At 33.4% G+C, this 24713-nt stretch overlaps 1 protein-coding gene across 2 annotated transcripts in view; it reads right to left on the bottom strand.

Moving 5' to 3' along the window:
• Positions 1-24713, bottom strand: part of PCDH9 (protocadherin 9) — a 914618-nt gene that overhangs the window by 572191 nt on the left and 317714 nt on the right. For both annotated transcript variants that reach the window (XM_057707596.1, XM_057707597.1), the window contains exon 3: positions 5673-5774. In XM_057707596.1, the coding sequence (XP_057563579.1) occupies positions 5673-5774 (102 nt within the window). The remainder of the gene's footprint in view (positions 1-5672; positions 5775-24713) is intronic.

Here is a 24713-nt window from a genome sequence, read left to right as displayed (position 1 = left end):
TTTTCTGGAAAATGTTATACAAGGGCATTAAATATGAGTGTATGCAGCATACTATTGTACTATACATTCTTTGAATTCTTGGTAATTTGTTTCAAATTAATACATGCTTAGTTAGAAGCCAATAAGGGCGTAACAAATATTTTTAATGAGTTATTTAGGGAAAATTCAATTCTATATAATATAAATTGCGCAGGACAGATACATATCAAGCAGAGTTTCCCACCAGTCATTATAAAGATTCCTAAATAATGTTTAGAATACTGGTCAGCAATTGTCCCATTATTTGTTAGGAATTGTTTGCAGGTCCAATCTCATATGAAATGGCATGTAGGAAGTTTGAGTTTTCTCAGTTGGACATGTGGAAACTTAGCTCTAACTGCTATCCATGATGTGTGCTTTTTGTTATTTTGCTCAAGTGCAGATTTAGATTCTTCATGAGAAAAGGATGACAAGGGGAATATGTCCTTATTTAGTGAGTGGCCCAGGCTGCCATTCAGCATGCTTTCTCTACTGGTTGTTACATATGCAAATTTTCACAGTAAGTGACTGAAGTGTAGCATGGTTTTTATCATTTTTATTAATTTATTGCATTTTGGAGAGTAATTCTATATGTTACTGAAAATATAATTTTTTTAATATTAGAAATTATTCCCAAAATACGTACGTATATAATGTATATAATGTGTATATGCATATATATGTGTGTGTGTATATATTTTTATACACGTATGTACCTCTTTAAATATTTTCTACCTTTTGGGTTTTAGGAAAGGTTGTTCTTACAAAGAAATAAAAAGTAAACTGCCTTGCAAATTTAGTACCATTAGTGAAAATCTATTAATTGCAATAAACTTTGTTACATCCTAATATTATTTTAAAAAATCACCAAATGGTTTACCTATTAGTTGTTTTCATTGAAAAACTAATGTCAACTGTAATACCTATTCTAAGTACTAAACACTTAATTTTTGAAAGCTAAATGTGCTTGGGTAGCATGACTATATAATACACCATCAACAGGAAAATGCAAGTATGTAGTATAATATTCATATATTAAATCCTGTTTAACTAGATTGAGACTATTAAGTTAGTTAAGTAAGGTTAATATGTGATAAGTACAAAAGAGAAAAGAGAAAAGGGAAAGGAAAGGAAAGGAAAGGAAAGGAAAGGAAAGGAAAGGAAAGGAAAGGAAAGGAAGGGAAGGGAAGGGAAGGGAAGGGAAGGGAAGGAAAGGAAAGGAAAGGAAAGGAAGAAAAGAGAAGAAAAGACAGAGACCAAGTAAGACAAAAGCAGAAGTGTTTTGGCTTTACATCTCTCCTTTTTTATTTGAAAGTAGCAGATAAGGTTACCAATATGTTCTGACTGCATTTGGTATTGTTAATTTCTAAGCCATATTACAAATATTGAGCCCATTGTATTCTCAGCTCTCAGTGCACCTTTGGTTTGGTGACCTAAGCTCAACGTGTACCCATAACTTCATCTTTAATGGGGAGGGAAATTACTCTTACCTGGAGGACTATTGTTCTAAGGTTATGAATGTGAAATGTATGATTTGTAGTAATCATTTAACACTTTTTAGTTCTATTCTCTTACCACACTCTCCTCTCACTCTCCATTTGATGTGTTTTTATTCTATTAAATATTTCCATCAAATGACACACTGGAATGTTCGTGAAACCAATGATAATTTAACTTCTATGAACTTATGAATCTAGCAAAACTTGTTTTATAAATTTACGTAAAAGGTCAGAAATATTTCCCTTATCAAGATGGTTTTCCCAATTTTGGTCTATAGATTTACAACAGTGGCCCATCCTGGGATATCTTAATCAACCATCTGCACCCATGAATTTCACACTTGTGATAACTGCCACATTTCCAAAGTCTGGCAGCTAAAATTCACACATTTTAAAACTTTCCACCAATCTCCCTAACTCTTAGAGCTAAGATTTCCATCTGACATTGATTTTCGGATTTCATTGCTACAAGGGAAAAGTCTTATCTCAAAAATTCATACACTGAACACTAGACCATTTTGTAAAAATACTTCAGCTCAAGCATCAAAACAGTGACAGGGAACAGCTACTCATATTGGGATGCAGCCTTGTGTGCATTCCAATAACTATGAGACATTTTCCTACAGATTGCAGAGTATAGACACCGATAGCTCTATCTGCTTACATTTTATGCAGTTTCACGAACAAAGGGAGTTGGATATAGTAAAGGGAAAAGGCAGTAAAATTTATAGATCAAGGATGCTTAGTATGGGTAATACGCATTTATGGTATGAAAACAAGGTGCACTTATGTTTTTCTTTGCCTTTAACCGTCATGGTACTCTGTGTATCCAATGACAGAAGGCCTGTCAGGAAGATGAAACTTAAACATGACAGTTAGTTTAAATTCCACACCTTATTTGAAATCTAATTTAGGAACTATTTTCTTTGACACTTGCTTGAAAAAATTTTATGCAGCTTGAAGGTAGTTATTAGATCACTCCAGGATCAGAAAACCTGGACTAATTCTAGTGCTTATCTCTAGCTAACTCTGTGACCCAAGGCAACCTACTCCATCTTTCCAGTCTTCAAATTATGCTTCATTAATATGAATATATAATCTCAATGGTCCCTAACAGTTAAATAGCTTGTGATTTTTTTTTATTAGACACTATCACAAAGTAGCTACCTTGTAGTTTCTGAAGCCATGTTGCTGTGGTTTACTCCATCTTCACTAATTACTATCTGCGTGAATTTGAGAAGAATTACATAACCTCTCTGTGTCTCAGTTTCCACATCTGTAAAATGGGGTTAATAATAATAGTACCTACCTAATGGAGTTGTTATCAGGATTAAATGAGCTATATTTTAATAATTCTAATACAAAAATTTCCTATATTTCAACATATCTTAAAGCAGGACACACACTAAAGAAATCATAAATAAACATTTATTAGAGTTTAATTAACAGCCATTTTTCCCTAGTGGTACATGAAATTTCAGCATGTTTTATACTTGCTGATAGATGAGGTTTTGTAATATACACACAGTGCTTAGAGTAATGTTTGGTACAAAATTGCCCAATAGCCAATATTAACATTTCTCTGTAAGTAAGCAATAGTTATTATATCTAAATTAAGAGTGATAAGTTGAGTAATAATTTGTTTGATTAAAATCTTTTTAGTCATATCAGCCTTGGTTTCATATTGTATCTAATGTCATAGTACAAATTTAATAACTTCATTCCATTTAATAAACATTAATTGACCTAAAATAGTACTATCAATTGAACATAATTTTATACAAATAAATATTTTTATGATAAAAAGAATGAACATGCTTTTTTACTTAAGTAAGGTGATTAAAGCGGGAAAGCATAAATTGTAAGAAAATTGAAAATTAAGAATATATATATATATGTTTACCAAGTTTAGTCCATTATTCAATACGCAGAAAAAAATAACAGCATATTGCAGGAACCAACTTTGTCGATCATAATTGCATTTAGGTATAAATTCTCCAGAAAGATTAATATTAGATTAACAACTTTGAAGGAGCTGGTTACTAAAAAAATCCCCTAGTTATTGGTCTACAGATATCAAGCATTTATACAGAAATCCTGTCTCTCAGAATGCTTTATAGAACTCCAAAGCTGGCATCAGTTCTATCTTCAAGTTTATTTTGTAGGAAACATCAGAGATTGTCTCCCTGCATTTAAAAAAATGTGTATTTTATGATCAAAAGCAATTTAAATTGATCAAAGACAAAATGGCCAAATATACACCTAAGGAGCTTGAAACAGACTTGGCACAGAGGACATGCTATGAGTCACTTGTCTAGATGACCATCTTTTATGGTATCATAGGCCACTATAATGAGATAGGACCTTAGAGATAGCTTAGTTTGAAACCACTCAGACTGCAATAGGCCTGGAGTATCATGGTTAAATGAGAATTTGTGAGGTAAAATTTCTTTAAAGTAATTTTCCTTCTTTCCCTTGTTTACAAACATAGCACAGTAGATTTACTTTCACTGTTCTTTGATGATTGAAGTCATAACATAAATCAACATCATAACACTGAGTATCATTTTTTCTTGTCAACGTTCCCTAGAATCTTAGTCAAATAAACTCTGTACAAACTGTGTTCCTGTGCTTTCGGACTTATAAAATATCAACAATTATTTCTGCGATAGAGTAAGGGTTATTGTTATATTATTGAATGAAATAAGGGGGAGTAATGGCACAAACTCTGGTGTTCTAGACACTTGACACATACATAGCGATGAACAATCAAAGGGTTAAAACTTACAGTTCTTCTCTCAACTGTCAAGTGATTAAGATTTTGGAGAAAGAGAAAAATAAAGAAAATAAAAGCAAAATAGGAAGAAGACTATATGCAGTAGTCTAGAAGGATGTTTCTAAATAGTTCTACACAAAGGAAAGAAAAATAAGAAAAATATGTGGAGGAAGAATTCATGGATAAGCTGCCCCAAATGTCACTTTACCCTTTTTCCACCTCAATTAAGAGTATGTCCAAAAAGAAGTTGCTTACTCAATCAAATTTCTATTAATCAAAGTAGTTTCTCTGACCTAAATTTCACCCCTGCCTTTGACAAGGATAGATTCCTTTGGTTGGCAAAAATACCTTACTGCTAATAAAAAACAAAACATTTTCAATACCTTTAAGGGAATGGGGGGAAAAAACCTAGCTTCAATGAGAAAATACAATACACATGAACACACCAGCACACACACATACAGATATACCCATACACATGATCTATCCATCATCTATTTACAATCTATGTTAGGACAGTGGAAAATAGGTGAAACAAATATGTATATATTAGTACTAGAGTCAACTGTTGAAACACAATTCATTAAAAATATGGATCTTTTATTGCAGAGCATGAATGTACTTGGCATTATTAAACTACACACTTGAAATGACTAAAATAGTAAATTTCATGCTGTGAGTTTTATATCACAATTTTTTTCATGAAAAATAATAAATTCCTTCATCCAGCCATTATTAGAATAATTGGTACTGGAATTGCTCTCTGAAAATTAAAAAAAAAAAAAGAAAGAAAAAAGAAAAAAATATGAATCTTATATAGTGGATGAACCCATTAAGAAAAAAAAGGAAAATGATGATTTTTATTTTAAATTCAAACATACAGGATAAAAAAGGATCAAGCTGAGAAAAAGTAGTAAAAAAAAGAAAAGATTAATGAAAATTCCAGTTTAACCTGCTCTTATTAAGCAGCATTGTCTTCTTTGTTTTCCTTCAGTATAGGGGATGAAGCAAATCAATCTTCAACAAATGGATGTGGGCATTTTTAGCTCAACTAATAAAAATGAGTTTAAAACATTTAAAAAGAAAGTTGTTCATTACTTTCTCCAAATATTGGTAAAAATTAACACTTTGCATTCGATGAGAAGAACACTGTATTTCATAGTTCGACCATTACCCAAAAGAAAAAAAAAAAAATATTCCTTCCTTTTTGTTCTAACATTGTTTAATGTTGTTTAAAAAAAAGGACTAGTATAAAAATATGACTATAAAAGGGGTCAGCAAAGAAAACATTTATAACAGTTAACTTAAGAGTATTTAAAATCGCTAGGAAAATGCAAATCGCTCAGTACCAAAACAGTCTCTATAGAGTTATGGCATACCTCGTAATGGCTTTCTTCATTCTCCTGAATGTGGAAACCCGCAGAGCTGGGACATTTCTGAGGAGTGACAGGAATATTGTCACTTTTGCTGTGTGAGTTACACTGAAAGAGATTACCAAATAATTGTGACAAACTACTCCACGTTAAGAGTGTCTATTGAGAGACATGGTTGTTCACTAAGCCTCTAATAAAGGAGGTCCCTGTGAACTAACAGGTAAATGCATTCATATTGAGCCTTTACCAAAAAGATAAAAAAAAAAAATGGTCCCAGGATCAACAAATTGTCAAAATGTTTTAACTAAAACTAAAGAAATCTAAGATGTAGTTATTTTACTCTTTTCTATGCATTCTCTGCTTATTACACTTATGAGTTTAGTAGCTAAAACGTACATGGTGCCACTATTTGTGTTAGGTATTATTCAAATGTGTGATACATATCATACACATATTATTAAACTGTGACATAGATATTATTATTATCCACAGTTGCAGATGAGGAAAATGAGGCATAAAAATATATTTTTTCCCAAAGCTGGTCTGCTACCCAGCTTTCTGGGACCATGCACCATACCTTATCTACCATATGCATGCCCTTTAAAAATGATACATTTGAAATAGATAAAACTGAAAAATTAAGAGTTTAAGATCTTAAGATATTTCATCACTTTTTTCCTGTACCAAATACAAAATATTTTTAAATACAGGTTAACTAAAATAATTCACCTGGAAATGAATGTGAATTGTAAAAGATAAGATATTAAATTACAGCTTGGGCTTTCTCCATGAAAATATTAAAATGATTGTTTTCCATATTCCTCATAAGAGTTGTTTTATGTGAAAACAAGATATTATTCACTTCCTGTTATCCTTGCTTCCTTCTTTCCTAAATCTCTTATTAGATTCAAGGCTGCATGGTCATTTATTAAACATAACATTGGGGTTTCTAAGGTTTCTACTTTAATAAAAGATATTGTGGTGCCTCCCAAAAGGGCTCATCATTGGTATATAACCTTTCCTCTCCCATAAAACTACAAAGTATGCATGGATTTTTATGATATAAGTCGCGAAGATAATATTTTTCAAACTAGAATGCCATATTTTTACTTCACTAATGAAATTTTACTTTCCCCATCTCAGAGAACAACCTGTTAGAAAATTGCTATCAAATACATTTTAAAAAGCAAGTGAGTTTTAGAGTTTAGTATAATTGAGGTCAGCATATTCTCATCTCAAAACCACCATTTTACATATTTATATATATTTTAAAATATTTACATTACATTTTTTAAAACTTTATTTTTTAAGAAAACACGGAAAAAGGGCAAACATTCTAAAAATAATTTCAGAATACCCATCATTACATTCTGAAGATCTCAATTATTAATTATCTCATTTTTGTTTGTTTGTTTAAGAGCCATAGCAATATGGCAGACTAGGAAAGCATGACTCTGAAACCCAAACCCATGTTAGAAACCTTTTGGCATGAAAAGAATTATATGCCTCTCCTCTCTACAAACAAAATAATCTTAATCCTGTTCAAAACCTACCTCCTCTAGGAACTCTTCATGGATAATGAAACAATGGTGATTGCATTTAACCTCTGTTTGCAACATGAGGGACTTAGGTATAGTTTGTAAAATGCTGTTCTGCCAGTGTTAATTCGTGGAATGTACCTGAGTTTGTCTGAACAACTTCACTGTTAATTATGAAGGCCTATCTTTGATATCTTTCCACAGCAGCTTTCTTAGCTTTCAAAAAAAAAAAAAAATTAGGCCTTAAAACAGTTATTTTCATCTGCCATGGTCCTAGACATTTTAGTCTCTCAATTCCTGTCCCTAGCCTCTCCTCATACCTATTCATGCTGATTAATCGTTTTAAAAACATCTCATGTATTATGCAGTTTTTCTCCCTAGAAACATTTCCTCAATGCCTGTGGCCCAGCAGTGGCTCTCATTCTGCCAGTATATTAGAATCACCCAGGGAGCTTTAAAAGGTGTCAATGACTGAGCCCCACCTCACACCAGAAAAATTAGGGCTCAGGCAAAAATATTTTTGAAATACCCAGGTAATTCCAGTGTGCAGCCATAGTTTAGAATCCCTGGGTTAATGTTTTCATTTCTTTGCTGGCCTCAGGACACTATAGGAAATTTTGGCCTCACTCCTCTTTCAGTCTGATCTCCTGCTCTTTAGTAATTGATCATCCTTTTCCTTATTTAACCTGTTGTTTATCAGGTGATATTGGTGACTTTTTTTTTCATGGATCTATAATAATGTCTCTGAAACTTAAAAAATATCCTATATTTGCATAACACTTTATACATTTACATATAAGATCTTATGTATTATCCACAAGAAACCTCTACAGAGACAGGTAGAAAATATAATCCTACTTTAACAGATGGGGAAGGCAGAGGTTCAGATATATTCAAAGCCCTCTGTGCCAGGATTTGCCCAGTAAAATCACTCCTAAGTGACAAGACTTGAGCTATTACTTCTCTGCCATATCTCCCCTTAAGGGATCATTCATTTGCTTGTTCATTTACATATTCTATTCTGTTTGTTTTTTCATTTGTTTGATTATCAGATATTTGCTGAGTGCAGGCTACATATCAGGATTTTAGTGTTTCACCGAGGTGTGCCACCTCATATCTGCAATAGTCTCACATTAGCAGTGAAGCCATAATTGGAAACAAAGAACTACCCTGATATGCCTAATTTGCTAAGGGATAGAGAAGAGGGCACTGTGAGAATCCTGCGAGCAGAGTCTTGAAAGATGGGCCAATGAGGGAATCATGGCCAACACAGTCAGGGCAGAACAGAGAGGATAAGCAAAGGCTAGAAGACATGAATTCCCAGCACTTGCCTATGAACTGCAAGTAGTTTAGTGGTGCTTTAACCATGGATCATATGAGATATGCTATGTGGATACAGACAGAGGTTATTAGTGCATGAAATTTAACAGTTAGCCCCAATGATGAGAAGTTATAGAATTGGACTTAATATGAGAGATGACAACCAAATAATGGAATGGAGCTTTATATTCAGTGAGTGCCAAAGGTGAGCTTTTATCATCATTCCTTCTCTACCTCCTTAAGGTAGTAAATACAATATAAGCAAAATTAATGCATTTGTGATATTAACTCACACCCAGGTAAGTCCCTCCATCTAAACAAGATTTCATGCCTATGCCTCATCCTGTGTCTAATTCCGGAGCAGCCTCTGTTTATAGAACAGTGAATGGCATCCAAGGAAAAGTTTAATCCATTGTGATTTCATCACATTTTAAATTTTTTGAGTGTTATGAGGTAATAGCCTCTGGGGATTACAAATCTATGAATCAGAGTGAAAAAGAAAGAAAAAATAACATGATAAACAATATTTTGAGATCTGATATTATTAATAGCCCAAACTTTAAAGAAACAAGTTCTTAAGGGAAAAACAATTTAATTGCTATGAATTCTTCCCAAGTTTCTATTTCAGAGAGAGTTGCAGCTGAAAATAGAAAGGTTTATTATAGAAGTCTTGAGATTTCACCCACTAAAAGATTTTTCCGTTTTCCAAATTTGATATGAATAAGTATATAATGAATTATGGTCAAGATGGATTTGCTCAATCAGATTTAATATTGCAGGATTCATATGTAAATCAAACTTAAGACATCTAGAGCTCACTAACAACAACCATATTAAATGAAGATCACTGTAAATATGTTTATTTTACACTTTAAATTCTATTTGATATTTTCCATTTAATAGTCTCTATTTTATTTTGTGTATACCTCATCCCTCCCTTAAACACCTGTCCTAGTTCCTGGGAAATTCGCATTCACTACCATAGAAATACCTACACAAATTTGGCTTGTAATCAGGAATGTTAGCTCTTTCATTTTTGGCACAATTTCCTAAGTACTGCATCGCTAAAATATAAAGAGAAAAAAACAACACTAGCAAAAGCAACAAAAGTTTTATGAAAAATCATAAACTATAAGTAAGACACAGCTGCTTTCTTTGCTACAAAGGGGGTTCTTACACTTCCCACCCATCTCTGTAGTAGCAGTAATATGCCCTGTTATTGTATTACTTCTTCTACCTTCTTACAAAATCAAGGTTGTTTGCCAAAAATCAGTGGTGCTGTTATAAATTTTGTACAATCATTATAGAGGCAGACACCCTGTATTTTTATGCTATAGGTTTCATTAGATAACAATTCCTTTTGTTAAAACATCCCACTGAAAACTATTATTCCTACACATTTTAAGGAGCTAGATATTGCTTTCATGAAGAATTGGTAAACGTTCTTAATATTTTAATACAAAAGCTCCAAAGGTTAATAAAAAATTTACATTTACAGAAAAGAATCTACTTTAAAGGATTGTTTGTACTTGGTATTTTCAATGTCTCCACCCCTTCCTTCAGAGAGCCCATGTGTGTCACGTTTTTTATCACCCCTTTCCACTGAAACTGAAACTGCTCTTACACCATCACCAAAGGTAGTAACTCAAAGGGCAGTTCTCAGTGCTTCTTTCTCTTGACACAACTGATAACTCTTTCCTTCCGGATGCATTTATGTCACTCGCCCTCCAGGATACCACAAACTCCTGGTTGTTTTGTTTTGTTTTTTATCTCCCATGCTTTCTTTCCGAATAATTTAACTGTTCATGTTGTTATTGTCATTGTTAAAATTGAAAAGCATGGAGAAAATGAAGCTTAATTACTTTCTCAGGAAGTATGTTTTCTGACGGTGTTCTCCACTTGTTCCCGATTCTAAAATACTTTCTCAAACAGATCCATGAACGATTTCCTATTTATAAGTAGATGAGGAAAGGACTCTTAGAATGTTCCTAAACATGCCTTGGTCAAACTACATATTTTTATGAATATTTCAGGAAACTGATAAAATTTATATTTTAAGAGATCCATAGTGTACATTTCGATTTCTGAAAATTTGTTTCAATCATTTAATGTCCTGAAACTTACTCTGTCTCAAATTAGGAAGCCTTGAGCTTGTATCTCCTGCCTTCTCTCTAATGTATTCTATGAATCCTTCTCTATTGGCCTGCTGTCCTGTCATCATTAAATATAATTGGAAAACAAAGCTAAAATGCTCATCAAGACATGTGAACACGTAGGTATTCACCTTGTGCCATACATATTTTGATTTAAAATGAACATGCAGTATAATAAATCTTAAAATCATATACCACATAAATGACATTTGGTTTAAAAATCATAGAAATACAGATGGCTAGAACACATATCAGTGAGGAGATTACTTATGTAGAAAGAGGAAAAATGGTGAACTGTAAAAAGATGCAAAAGAAATATCAACTGTACCAGTAGCATACAGTAATCTGCTTGTTTACTTTGTAAAAAAAAAAAAATTAACATATGTTAATTCTGGGTACCATGGACATAGGTATTTTCCTTATTTCTCTTTACTTTTTCTGAGTTTTTCAAATACCTGAAAATGAATTAGCACATAGAAAAAGAATTAGCATGACTTTGTTAAAAATCCATCCACCTTGACAAGATTGTAAATAATGGTTATGAAAAGGCTTTATAAACCATAAAATCTTGAAATGATGCATCTTCACAAGTAAAGGTACCAAGTGGGAGATAGATCCCTTCTGATTTGGCTTAGGATCCACCCTCCCCTTTTTAGTAGAAAATGTTTCTCTAAAGCCAGGTGAGGAACTTGCTGGTTTTCTTTCTGCGGTACTACAGCTTAAAGGTCTTTCTCTACTTCCTCTAAATAGGTTTTGCTTTCTTTCACTTCACAAGGAAACATGATCCTCCTGTTGACAATTCATCTCCAGTGTATAGTACAATGCCTGCAGCATTACCAGGTATTTTATAAATATTTTAAGTGAAATGAAAGAACAAATGAATAAATGCAAGACTTTTACAAAGACTTGTATTCACCTAGATTATTTTGGCTTCTAACTCCCTGGATAATAATTTCTTCGTAGCTGTTTTCTGTTTTCTTTTATGTTTTTGTCCCCAACAGACAAATTCATTGCAAAACTGCAAAATTAGTATTCCCAAGACCTACATTTTGTATCGTAAATGCTAACACAAAAATAAAGTACATTAGTCTCGTAGATGGAGAGTACCTGTAGTAAAAACAATAAACAGAGCAGTGGATTTAGTCATCATGCTTTGTTTCTCCAATTGGACTTTAGTAATTCATTGCTGAAAGCAACTTCCTCACAGTAATATGTTACATAAGTGGATAAATTTGAATTGATCTACTACATATATGAACAAATTAGCTCTTGTTCAACTTCTGGGCCCTGCACCATTTCCCTACCCAGGAGACTTTGCCAGGTCCAGCCTCTTGGTTCTTTCAGGGCATCAGACCCCCCAGGGAATGCAAGTTGACTGCTATCTACTTCAAAACTCCCTGAACTGACAAATAGTCCTTCTCACTTTGTGTAAATTCCTCTCCACCCTTCTCACAATCCCCTTCCCATATTTTCTTTCAGTCTAGAGATAGCCTTTCTTCTCCCTTCCTGAGTCCGAAAAGTACTTCCTCCCCTTTTGTCCTCAATAGCACTGTTTCTCCTGTGTCCCAACAAGCCTTTTCATTTTTAGTCTAGGTTTGCAGAGAGACTAGTCAGATGGAGGCAAGTCATTGCTGCTCAATGAACGGAGAGAGGTTGACTGTTGCATGGGGGATTTATGACAAAACAAAAGCTGATTTTATATAGTCTTTTGGCACAGGCCATTAAGTAGACCAGTTGGCTTCCCTCAATTATTGTTCCCTGTGATCAAGTGAAATTAAGAGACACAAAGAGGTATTTCTTATTGTGCACTTTGTTGTTGCAAGAAGGTCACTTTCAAAGCATTAGTACAATATTTACCTCCATCTACTATTTCATAATACACTAAATTGAGCCCATTTATTCCAAAGCAGTTAAAATATAGGAATACTTTGTAACAAAATAAACTCTTAACAAATGTAAGTAAAAAGAGGTTTGGAAAAAAATCTAAGAATGTAGAATTAACGTCTGATGAAATTCAGTAAGTGATTAAAGTTGAAGTATCAGATGAAACTTTTTTTCCCTTTGTTTAGGAATTCTTCTTTCATATGCTATTCCAAAATTTAATGGTCTCCATCATAGGCTGGCTGACATTTTTCAAACAATTGTAACAATTTAATAAAAAGTATAGGTGCCAAGTACTGTAACCAAGAAATAGCTTTCTCTCAATGTATTATTGCTTAAGTGGTATTTGAGAGCAATCTATTGCCGTAAATATCATTGGTTATTATAAAGATTTAGCAGCTCTGTATATTGTTCATTTCCTGAGAATGCTTGATTTTCTTTCTATGCAATGACTTCCAAGGCTTTTCTTAATGGACAATTCACAAATGCAGAACCTGAAATAGAGATAAAGATATATTCCCAAAAGAATCATAAAGTTTTTGAAGGGGCTGCATTAAGCTTAATTTTGTCTTCTTTTCTTAATACAATATTTAATGAGAGTGGGAATAAAGAGAAACTAATTTTATGGTCCTATAGAAATTTTGGTAATTCAATTAAGAATTAAATAATAGCATCTTATGTCAGAGTTACTCAGCAGGTTCCCTCTAAATGTATAACAGCAGAGCAAACCTCTGTGAACTGAACATTGAGTTTGCCAGGGCCCTGGGTACATGAGTGTGAACTCAATTTTGCTAAATAAATAAATACATGAACAAGTCCATATATTTTCCCACATCCAGTTATAAATTTCTTTATAAGTAATTACTACTAAGCTCTACAAATTAATATAGATAAACTGGATACAATTGTAGGTCATTACTCACCAAGGAACAGCAATGCAAAACCACCTTTATGAGGACCACAAATCGTAGCTACTCTCTGCACATTACAACATTTTCTTTAAGTGGTTCATGGATGTTATATAGAGTTTTATGCACCCCTTTTGACCCATTTCTATGGGCATGCATAGAAATAAAAAACCTCAGAAAGTCACTTCAAACACTAATGTTCTATACTTTACAATTTCTCCATTGGTTTCTTTCTTGTATTATAACCTTACTATAAAGCTATTTCACAAGAGCAATAAGATGTTGAAAGATTTTAAATTACAAAAGGATTGCATGTTATGTTCCTTGGCAAATCCTCATTAATGCCAGTCAGTATTGCACACTGCAAATTAATTCCACATTTTAAATAAGTGGATGCAAGCAATGCAAGCCTTTACAACTCCAGACACTCAGGAAGAGAGGCAAACTTCTGTCCAAACATATTCTAAGGAATACAATAACAGACATTTTCAGTACCAGGGTTAATCAAGATTATTCATGGTATATTTTTTATTCAAGGCAATTGTTTTGTAGTTCAAGTTTATTTTATTATTTTTGTCATAAAATCCCTGAGAATTTTTCATATATTTGTCATTTAATTTTATTTATACCTTGAAGAGAAATGAAACTAAAATTTCCTCAATACAAGCAAAAATAGAGTGAGTAAAAATAGTTTTAGTATTCCAAACACAATGGGAGAGGTCTTGTTTTAGAAATGTTCACTGGGAATTTGAGAGTGGTCTTTCTGTTAAATTTCCAGCCTGAACTGAAAGACTTCAGGGAAGGAAAATGATGAGTTTCATTTTCACTCTAGGTAATTAATGTTTACAAAAGTCAATGTATTTTTTGAGTTGGTAAACATTTCCAGGGAATTCTGAAAGAGTACCAAATAGATAGTACTAAAACTAACTTATTAGGAAACAACTGTATTCGTTTATAAAATGTTCCACTTACTGGTGTCAAAACACACAAAAAAGTTATATGAATCTAAGATGTAAGTGAGTCCAGGGATACAGTTGTTAGTGCAAATTAGTGTGCCTGATGCACTGAGAGGCCACACAAAGCCAAAGGTCAGAGTTTGTAGCAGAGAAAGTTTTATTGCAGGGCCCTGCAAGGGGACAGGTGGCTCATGCTCCCTGAGGGGTTTCTGCAAAACATTTTCAAAAGCCAGATGAGGGAGAAGGGTCACAGGGTATGTAATCAGCTCATGCACAATTCTCTGATTGGCTGATGGTGAGGTAACAGGGTGGTGTCACAGGGGTTAACGTTATCAATCCTTAAACTCCCAGAGGCCTGGGGCTATGCACTCATGGTCATCAATTAGTTAACATTTTCCTTTTGATGGGGGTTTTCACAACTATAAAACAACTTAGGAAATATGCATCAAATACTGCTATCTAGGTACCTTAGAGAGGAGCTAAAGCAGAGGATATGGGGGAAGGCCTGTTCCAGGAAGGCCCCTTGGATCCTGCTGGGGTACACAGTGATGGGGTTTCCACCCAGTAAATATTCTTCTTTAGAGAGGCAGCAACTTGTGAAATGAACTTAAAGTGTGTGCGCACAGATGCAAGCACACAATGGTTGTGAATCCATGTTTCATGTAGGTGACTCACATTTTTATGTAGATGATTGCATATCTTTCTATATAAAGGAGGATTTCTTTTATACACAAAATGGCTTTTATTAATATTACATCAAGTACTATATTTTTTCTAAAAGATTTTACCTTGCATGATATATATTATATAAATATTTATTCATAAAATTTTAAATTTGCTGTAAACAAACCACATAATATACTGTACTAAGTATACATAATATCTAATACAAATATATCTTAGAATTTAGGGTGAAATATTTCTGAAAAGTGATCTAACCTAGAATTATAACTATATGTTGAAATTTTCATGATAGAGAATTTTTTTAAAAATCTGAACTGAATATAGTTTCCAATAGTAGAACTATGTCCTTATATCACAAAAGAAAAAAGAAATTCTTTCTCAAAATAAACCTCCAACATAATGTTAACCTCGGCTATCTGCATGCCAATCTTTCACAACAGTCTGCAAGCCAAACTTCAGTGAAAGAAATCAGGTAATAAACTCAGAGATTTAAATCTAGAGTGCTTTAAAGTGAATGCAAAATTCAAGGCTGTGCCAGTTATTTGAATATTGTCTTTTAAGGCAAATTCTTACATAAGTTCAGTGGTTCATTAGACTTCTTTTACTGTAAAGTCTTCTAAAACAGACCTTGAAGATGCAACCTATATTTTTAATAGCATACACAGAAAAAGAGAGACGTTTTCTTTTTTGTTTCTTTTAATAGTATGTACGCTGATAGCAAACAAACAAACACTATCCCTTGAATACATAATTTTAAGGCGTCTTTTTGTAAGTTGAATGTTTCAAATTTTGATTTTAAATTCATTTAGGCAAATTGTACATTATCCAAATTTGAATGGAAATTCATAACTTCTAGAGTAATAATTTAGCGTAAAAAGAGTATTCAAGTATACCCTGAAAAGTGCCAACTGACACTGGGACAGTTGGACTTGACCCTCAGCTCTGTCACCATCTGACCATGTCATTTCACAGCCTCAGTGTTTTTGTCTATAAAATGGGAAGTTTACATCAGAGAATCTCTTCCACCTCTCCAAGTCAAAAATGCAGTACATATGTAAGATATTATCAGATCTGTTACCCCCAAATTTAAGGTAAGGTTTGTTTTTCCAAATATCAATCTCTAAGTTTAGATCTTCATAAAATGATGTAAATAACTTAGTTGATAAAGGGACTGCGGGAAAGCTGAGACTTTACCACTGATTCTGTTATAATCATTTGCTCTTATCTTGCTGATAGCTTTGAAAATGCATGTGACTTTTATTAAAACCAAAGCAAAATTTTTAATTCTCATGTTCTATGAACATCTTTTCATTCATAAGGAAAAAAAAAATACAACACTATGAAATGTTTGATGTTTACCGACTATACATTCACTAACTTTTCAGAAAAAGAACTGGTGCATCCGGAGCCTTTTGAGATAATTTAGAGTAGTTAAGGCCAAAATAAAGAAACCAATCATAGTGATGTTGGATGCAAACTCTTCAGCAACTCTGGAATCTATCTAGCTGTGAATGTTTCAAAGGCTGGAGTGTTTTTAAAATCTATTTTTAAAATTGATGTTCTGTGTATTTTAAGGAACAAAACCAAGTCACATGAGAAACATGCTCACTTTCAAGGTCTTAAAAATGGTTCTTCTTACAGGTTTGGGGCATGAATCCCCGAAGGAATGTACTCTAACAAACAAGGAGATATCTGTAGATGAGTCACTGTTTATAGACGTCATCTCCTGAATTACCTTCTTTGTCTCTAAACTCCCAACTAACATAACTTCAGCAAAGCCACTGTACTGTTTATCTTTCAATCCTAAGGTCATAGAACTTTAACACATAGATGATTCTCTAAAACAGTAACGCTTCTCTGATTTATTCTTATGAGGTTGTTCCCCTGGTGACGAGAGGTATGAAAATGAACCAGAAATAGATTATAGGAACATGCACCAAAAAAACAATTTTGAAAATGTATACTAATAAGTATAAAGCATAACTGGGAAACATTTCTTTTCTGAGGAAGAAAATTCGATTTTCTCTTCAAGAAGGACATTAAATGCTATATCTTTTGTGAAGATTCTCCCAAATAAAGGCATTTCTTCACCTCAACAAATATTTCTTAAAAACCTCCTCTGTGCCAAATATTTTTTAATGATTTGGTTAAAAGAATACAAATAAGAAATAATCCTTGCCTTCAAAAAATTGGCAGTATATTAAATGTGGTCATTTTTATGAACTCTCCACACCTCCCAAATGTATTCAGCAACATACATAAATATTTCAAAATAAAGGGAACAAAAAGAATAAAATCTGAAGAGAATAAGATTAAATAGTTGCATTTTTACATTGTGGAGTTTTTTTTCTCTATAGTGTTCTTCAGAAGAATACAGAGTGATATCTCTTTGTCAAAGAACAATGTAGTTTAGTCCTACAATGATATTAAAATAAATATATTTATTTAGTCTAAGTAAATAAGGTTTAATGTTTAAGTTTGTGACAGTTTCCATGAAGTGGAAATGGATGGGGTAATATTTAAAGAGATTAAACAATATATAGAGAACATTTTATAAAACAGTTCTCTTCATATTAGTAATATCAATACCAGAAATCCACTTCCAAATCAAGATAATACATGATTTAAGGAAAATAATTTTAGGAAAAGAGAAAAAATATATAGATATTCTAATTATTGCCTCAACTTACAATTCAATACCATCGAAACGTGGCTCTTTGTGATCGTGTATTAGCATTCTATTAAAATTTCAAGCCCTTTTATGAAAGATTTCTTTTTATTCCACCTTACATGATAAGGATCTGATAAGGATGAGTAGACTTTGTGCTACTCCCCTTCAATGGAAGAAAAAAAAATTCTGCTAGACTATTTACACGATATCTTTTTCTTACCATTTTGATTACCAAGAGACCTAACATAACCCCTAAATGAGACCATGAACACTAATTTGGGTTGGTTTCCGTGCATCACCATGGAAAGATGTTTAAATTAATCTCACAATCTACAACATTCTGCAATGATCCAAACAACTATGGGACACTTTAAAAAACAAAATATAACTTTTCTCCTGCTTCTAAAGAGTAGCAGCTGGTGTTTCGTGTGTGTGTGTGTGTGTGTGTGTATGTATGTGTGTGTGTGTGTGTGTGTGTGTGTGTGTGTGTGTGTGTGTGTGTGTGTAGAGAAGCAGAAGGAAGCAACCAGATAAGGGAGCTGCCTTCTTTTGAGGCTCAACATCAAAAGAAAGAAGAAATCAGGTAAATATGATTCGTACTCCTGACACTGAGCTCAGTAGCTCTGAATCCCTCTTTGCCTTTCTTTCAGCCTTCGCTCTTTTTAAGTTCTATAGGTCTCTTTTTCATTCCCCTCTGTGGCACTGAGACTCTTTTAAGAGCTTGGAATCTGGGCTTGAAAAGTGTACTTGCAAGTCAGGATTTGTAGCAATTCCCTTCCCTTTGGGTGACTTCAACATCTGATAGATTCATTGACTATTAGAGTTGAAAGAGACATTAGAGATTCTTTTCTTAACCTCTATTATTGATGAGGAAATCAAGACAGAGAGATAGGCTGACCCAAGACCAAATATTTAGAGGCCAATGGGTGATGTATTTTATCTTATTTATATGATTTAAGGTGGAAATTATCTTAATTCATATTAATATAATTGAAGCAACAAAAAACTCAGCCATATTTTCAGTCCCATATTTTAAATTATGGGTTTACAGACTTTAAAGGGACCTTTGAACTCAGCTTATTAAAATTCTCACGAGTTACCCAGGTCACTGCCAGGCAAGAGGTTAATAACAGAGACCCATCAATAGACTGGATTTAGAGCCTGTAGTTTCATTCAATCCAGATGGCCATTCAATTTAAGAGGAAAAAAAAAACGTTTTTCCCTGGAAGGAACTTATAATCAAATCTTAAGAAACCATCTGCTTAACTAAAATATCTAAATATAGTCATAAAATACACCTTTCTCAGTTCAGCTGGAAACATGCCATTCTCAGAATCTGGGAGGTAGAAAGGACCAATCAAATATTCTGAAACATAAGCTAAAAAAGGAGAATCTGATGAGTTTAAAACCAAATACTATGATAAATGTGTGTTTGAATATGGTCAAAAGTGTAGATCTAAGTAATGCAACTGTATATGTAATTTAGCCACACAGCTTAGACTCTTTTGCATTGATGGTAGATTGTGAGTAAGGCTTGACTGAACTTTGCCAACTGGTATTTTGTGCTTTTAAGCTAATTGACATTGTATTATCATCTCAAAGTAGAAAACATTGTTTCCAATCGTATTCCCTAGTGAGCTCTCTAAAGCACTGAGAAGTATAGAAATGTGTCCACTGTCTTATTAAAATAAACAGCTAAACACAAGAAGGGAAGTTTGCCTGAGGAAGGAAAACCCATACACACACATACATCTAATAAAGGGCAAATATTTACAAACTTTTAAACAAGCTATTGAAAGTACACATGAAAGATAACAAAACCTTATTTTCTGCTGCTCATTTAACAGAAACTTTTTGCAAATGAAATTTCCTTTGAAAAATAAAGTCACTACCTAGTTTCTTTTACTTCAATTGTCTGCTTCATATATTAAGCAACAACTAATAAAACATACCCTTCACTTGCTGAAACCTTGATCCGCTCATTTGATGGTTTATGTTGATGTCAAGTGAGACAAGGCAACAACTTTTGCTGAATTTATTCTTCATAAGTAAACAAGAGTGCATTTTAAAATGAACTGCCATAAAACTAGGCCTTTGGGAATGTGTTGCATGTAAAAGTTGGGCACCTGTACCTTACATATATTTCACTAGTGCCTAATATTAAGGGTCAAAATTGTCCTTTCAATTTTCCCCATCTTTCAACAGACTAAGTCAAATGACTCACCAGAGTCTAGAAACATTTTATATTTTAAATCCTTTTTGAAACATAATCACTAATGAGTTATTTGATTATCATAATTAGAAACAATCACTACAGTCTTGATGAAAATTAAGACGCTATCTCAAGAGGACTCTGGTCGAATAAATGTGTTGACATGCTATTTGTTTTTATGATAGTTATTCATTGTGATGCAGTATAAAATAAGTTTATGGAAAAGAAGTGACAAATACTTGATATCAGAATCCAATATAAACACAAAATATATAAGATAGAATCGACCAGAAGATCCCTTTTAATTTCATTAAGACGTAAAAATATATAAGTAATCCCTTATTAAAATGCCTTCAGGGTACTAATTCTCTCTATTTATGTGAACAACGCTGCATGTTGGAAGTGTCATGTTTTCACTCTAGTATTATAAATGTGACAAACTACTCAAGACATCTCCTTCTGCTGTACCCAATCCCCTGAAGAGACATTCCAACCACAGGACACAATCACCTCTCTCTCATTCCTTATCCCCTCCAGACCTGGCACATTAGGAAAGTGGTGAGCCTTAGACACCCAAACAAACAAAATCTAAGATGATTATTAGTGTCTTGTGTGAAAACTGCTGTACGTGGCTGTGTCAAATATAGCTTCTTCCTCCCTAGTGCTCTCCTGGAAATTTAAACTAAGAGGCAGAAAAGAAAGTCTCAGTTGGTGGTCGAAGTTGAAATTGAAGGGAGTATACAAGGACCCTGCAGCAGCCATGTACAAGTTGTGACAAAACAGTATAAAGAAAGTCAACAGATATTTCCAGAGATGCATAGATACCAAGTGGAAAGAAAGACAGAGAGACAGAAACAGAGGCACAGACAGGCAGAGAGGGAAGGGCACAGAGGCACACAAAGAAACTGTCTTATTTATCACTTTCTGTTCCACTTTCGATGATGACTCAAGTGTTCTTCATTTTCACTCCTTGGATGTCAGGATCTCTATTTTAATCTAGCTGGTGTAAGTGAGTTTCTGTTCTTATAACCAAAAGTTTCTTCATCATCAACTTTTATAATTATATACATTATAGTTATTGACTGTCTTCTTAAACTGCCTCTTATACCACTTTATTACTCTTCTTTTATAGCAAAAGGCTTACCCTTAAAAAGGGCTTACACGTAAAGAGAAACAGGCTTTCAAATTCAGTTTTATCAAGGCAAAAAAGAAAAAAGAATGTCTCAATTTACCATTTTAACAGTTTTTATAATCGCTATAGCAATAATTTTAACCAGTTTCTCTCTTGAGAAAAAAATAAGCAGAGAAGTAGAATATGTGCCCAAGTATCAGATGGATACCCAGATATTTTTATGTCATCGTGATAAAACCACTGAATGCTCCCAACATGCCCAATGCATTTAAATCTAAATAATGATTTAACTTTTGTCACTTCTCTTACAAAAGATTTATATGTATTTTTCTTTTTTGGTCATGGTAAAATAAATTCACCTGTAATTAGTCTAACTCTTATTGGTGTTTTCAACCCTCTGTTTTCCACTTATTGCTCTCATAGTGCATTTTGGAAATCGTATTCTTTCCAATTGTTTTCAATGTCCTTACTTCTCAATTATGCCTCAGCTTCCTTAACACTTGACTATAATTCCTCTTGGAAAGTCATCACTCTGGTTCCTTTCCCTTTGCTCCCACAATTCTAATCTCTCTGCACCTCAGTAACTCTCTTCATTTCAGGATCCTTGACTGTTCTCATCAGAAACATCCTACATATTGGTATTTCTCAAGTCTACACTCTTGGGGTAGCTTCTCACCATTTCTTATTTCTCAGAGAATCTTCATGTGATTCCATACCTTTCATTATCTCCTGTACACCTGTAAGTGATGACATCTAAATGCACTGCATCATAAAAGAACTAATTGTTCTTCTATGCTTCATCCTGTAATTTTAAATATTTGCTAATATTCCATCTGAGATTCCTTCACACAACTTAAAGCCAACTCGTTCAAAGCCCACTGGCTTAGACCCTCCTTATACTTTTCCTTTTGCATCCAGAGCAAATATAACCTTTTAACATCCATTTATCTGTATAGTAATTATCTGTGCTTTTGTGTCTATTTTTCCACTGATGTCCTAGTGCTGTGCACAGTATCTAGTGGGTAGCATGTTCTTAAAACTACTTGTTTATTTAGAATAAAATACTCAGTAGAATTTCAAATTCTGTTATGGAACCACACATTACACTGGCATTCACAGAACGCCATACATTACTACAACTAATTAGAAGCATTGACTATTTGGGCTATTTCATTCACACACGTCGCATACTGGCATAGTCTTCAGAATGTTTCAATGGAAAAAAGCACTGTATTCACTGTAAAACCATGAGCAAGTGGTTGCATCCCCATAGTGATAATATAACCCCCTGTTGCCTGTCAGGGAAGATGGTTAGGAGGCTTAAATGAGATAATTAAGTGTAAAATAATCTGTGAAGTATGAGAGGCTGTCTAAAGTCAGATTGTGTTAATATCAACATTTAAAATTATAAATAACATGGTCCTATTATTCCTTGTCAGGTTTTATACCTAGAATGGTGTTTATTTTTCAAAACAATAAATTAGGGAAATGTTTTTAACATTCTTTGACTTAAATATATTCATATAACCGATAATATGCTTGCTCCCTAGAATAACCTAAATGATATGCTGTCTGTGACCCTTACTGCACTGTTCCAAGTGTAAACGCTGGCAGGCTATTATTCAGAGGTGCATATGCTTGATAGCTAAACACTGTGTGTATTTACTTATTTATTCTTTGCCTTGTAAAGACTTGACTTAAGGAACTCACGTATTTTAAGATGTGTACTTTTCACTTTTACTTGGCGATGGTAGGAATAGACAGCCATTTTCCCCTGTGTTTCAAGCAAAAGATGCAGAACAAGAATGAAAGGAGATATCCCCAAGTGGATTTGATCTCTGGGTAAATAAAGGAAAAATTAACTATATTCTGATTGTCACTAATCCTCAAGACTCTTATCACAATTTTCTGAAAATTCCTGAGCTGTAACATTAATCTCCTTGAAAGGGAGACACTCAATTTACAGTGTATTTTGCGTGTCCCTAAACAAGTCTTGAATGATGAATTTCACTGTCTGACTGAGGTGGTTTACCTCAGCACATAATTTCTTATATTAATAACCTTCCCCACAGGAGCTGAATGACCTTCTATAAATACAATCCCTTCATTCAATCAAAAAATTAAAGGCTGTAACCACCTCACAATTCATCATTTTTTACAGGCAATTGTTGAAGCAGAAACAAAACACAAATCCTCAACCCTCAACCCATGTAATGTAAAATCATGCAGCCTTCTGTACTTATGTAACATGGAGATATTGAAAACTACGTAGCATTTTGTGTTCCAAATCAATTCTATTGAGTGGATTTCTGCTTCCAGTGAGCCACAATTTTCAGGGCAAAAAACAACTCCTTTCCAAAATCAAAGGCATCCTAAAACAATAGCCTCGTAAATGTTTGTGTATTTTCAATCAGTCTTTAAAAAATGCCTCTTTATATGACTGTCTCAACAATTATGGTAAATCCAGATTACAGGGTTATTCTTGGAATCTGCAAGACCTTTATTTACATAAAACTATCAGAGAATGAATTTCAGAGTTCAATAATGAAGGCTTTCTCTTTGGGTAAGATTGATGACGGGTTGTATTGAATTTCACTCTGTATGAAAACCCTAAAAAATATACTCAACAAACTAATGTAAGTTCTCAGTTCAGCTTGAAAAGATCTCTACTTGAAAAACATAATCTTAGAGCAGACTGTAGAGTCATGTCAGAGCATTCTCTGGTAAACCAGAAAATGTCAGTTAAAAGCCTTCAGATAATTGCTATATTTTCAAAGTGAATAAATTTGGAATATTGGATAGCATTTTAAAATTCAATATTCTTAACTACCTTTAATTATAGTAACTATGGAAGGAGAGATTGTATTTATATAAGAAATGGGATATTTTTAAAGACAAAACCAGAGTTCGATTCAGGATAGCTTCCTTTGTAAGGCAGACATCTCAGTTACCTTGAGCAATTTCTGTTGGCTTATCTAGTTGACAAAGTTAGGGTGAAGAATTATGTTTATTGTATCTAGTCCTCTCAAATTATGCAAGAAATCTTTATTTTACCAAAAGTGCACAAAGACAAAGCCAATTTCAGTGGAAGACCTAACAAAGCTAAAAATTTGCCACATAAATACACACACATGTTACATAAATATATGTTTTACATAAAGCAGAAGCAAAGCACATATTCAAACCTACTGGAAGAATTGAAAAGACGAAGTAAAACATAGTATCTCTCTTTCAGAATTTCAGTCCTCAAGGGAAGGCAACATGTACAAAATATATTTTAATACAAGGTAGGCTATTATGTGAGTGTTTCCTGTTTTGAGTGCAGTGGAGCTGGGCTGGGTGGTTCCCAAAACTTCAGGGGAAATATACAAAATAGTCTTAATAACAATAGTTCTAATAGTAACTTAAAGTGTCCTGAAATTTACTCAGGTATAGATAGTAGTTTTCATAAACTAACAGATTTATAGAACTATTAAGTCCAAAATGTTGCCACATGAATATCACTATTGAGAAAATAAAATATTCGTGTAAACTTTGTAACTTTGTAAATATTACATAAACTTTGTCAACTACTCCATAAGATGACTTGCTT

The sequence above is a fragment of the Hippopotamus amphibius genome, chromosome 14, assembly GCF_030028045.1.
Source record: "Hippopotamus amphibius kiboko isolate mHipAmp2 chromosome 14, mHipAmp2.hap2, whole genome shotgun sequence".
Classification (NCBI taxonomy): domain Eukaryota; kingdom Metazoa; phylum Chordata; class Mammalia; order Artiodactyla; family Hippopotamidae; genus Hippopotamus; species Hippopotamus amphibius.
Note: the sequence above shows the minus strand (reverse complement) of the source record. Positions and strands in the feature narration are given on the sequence as shown.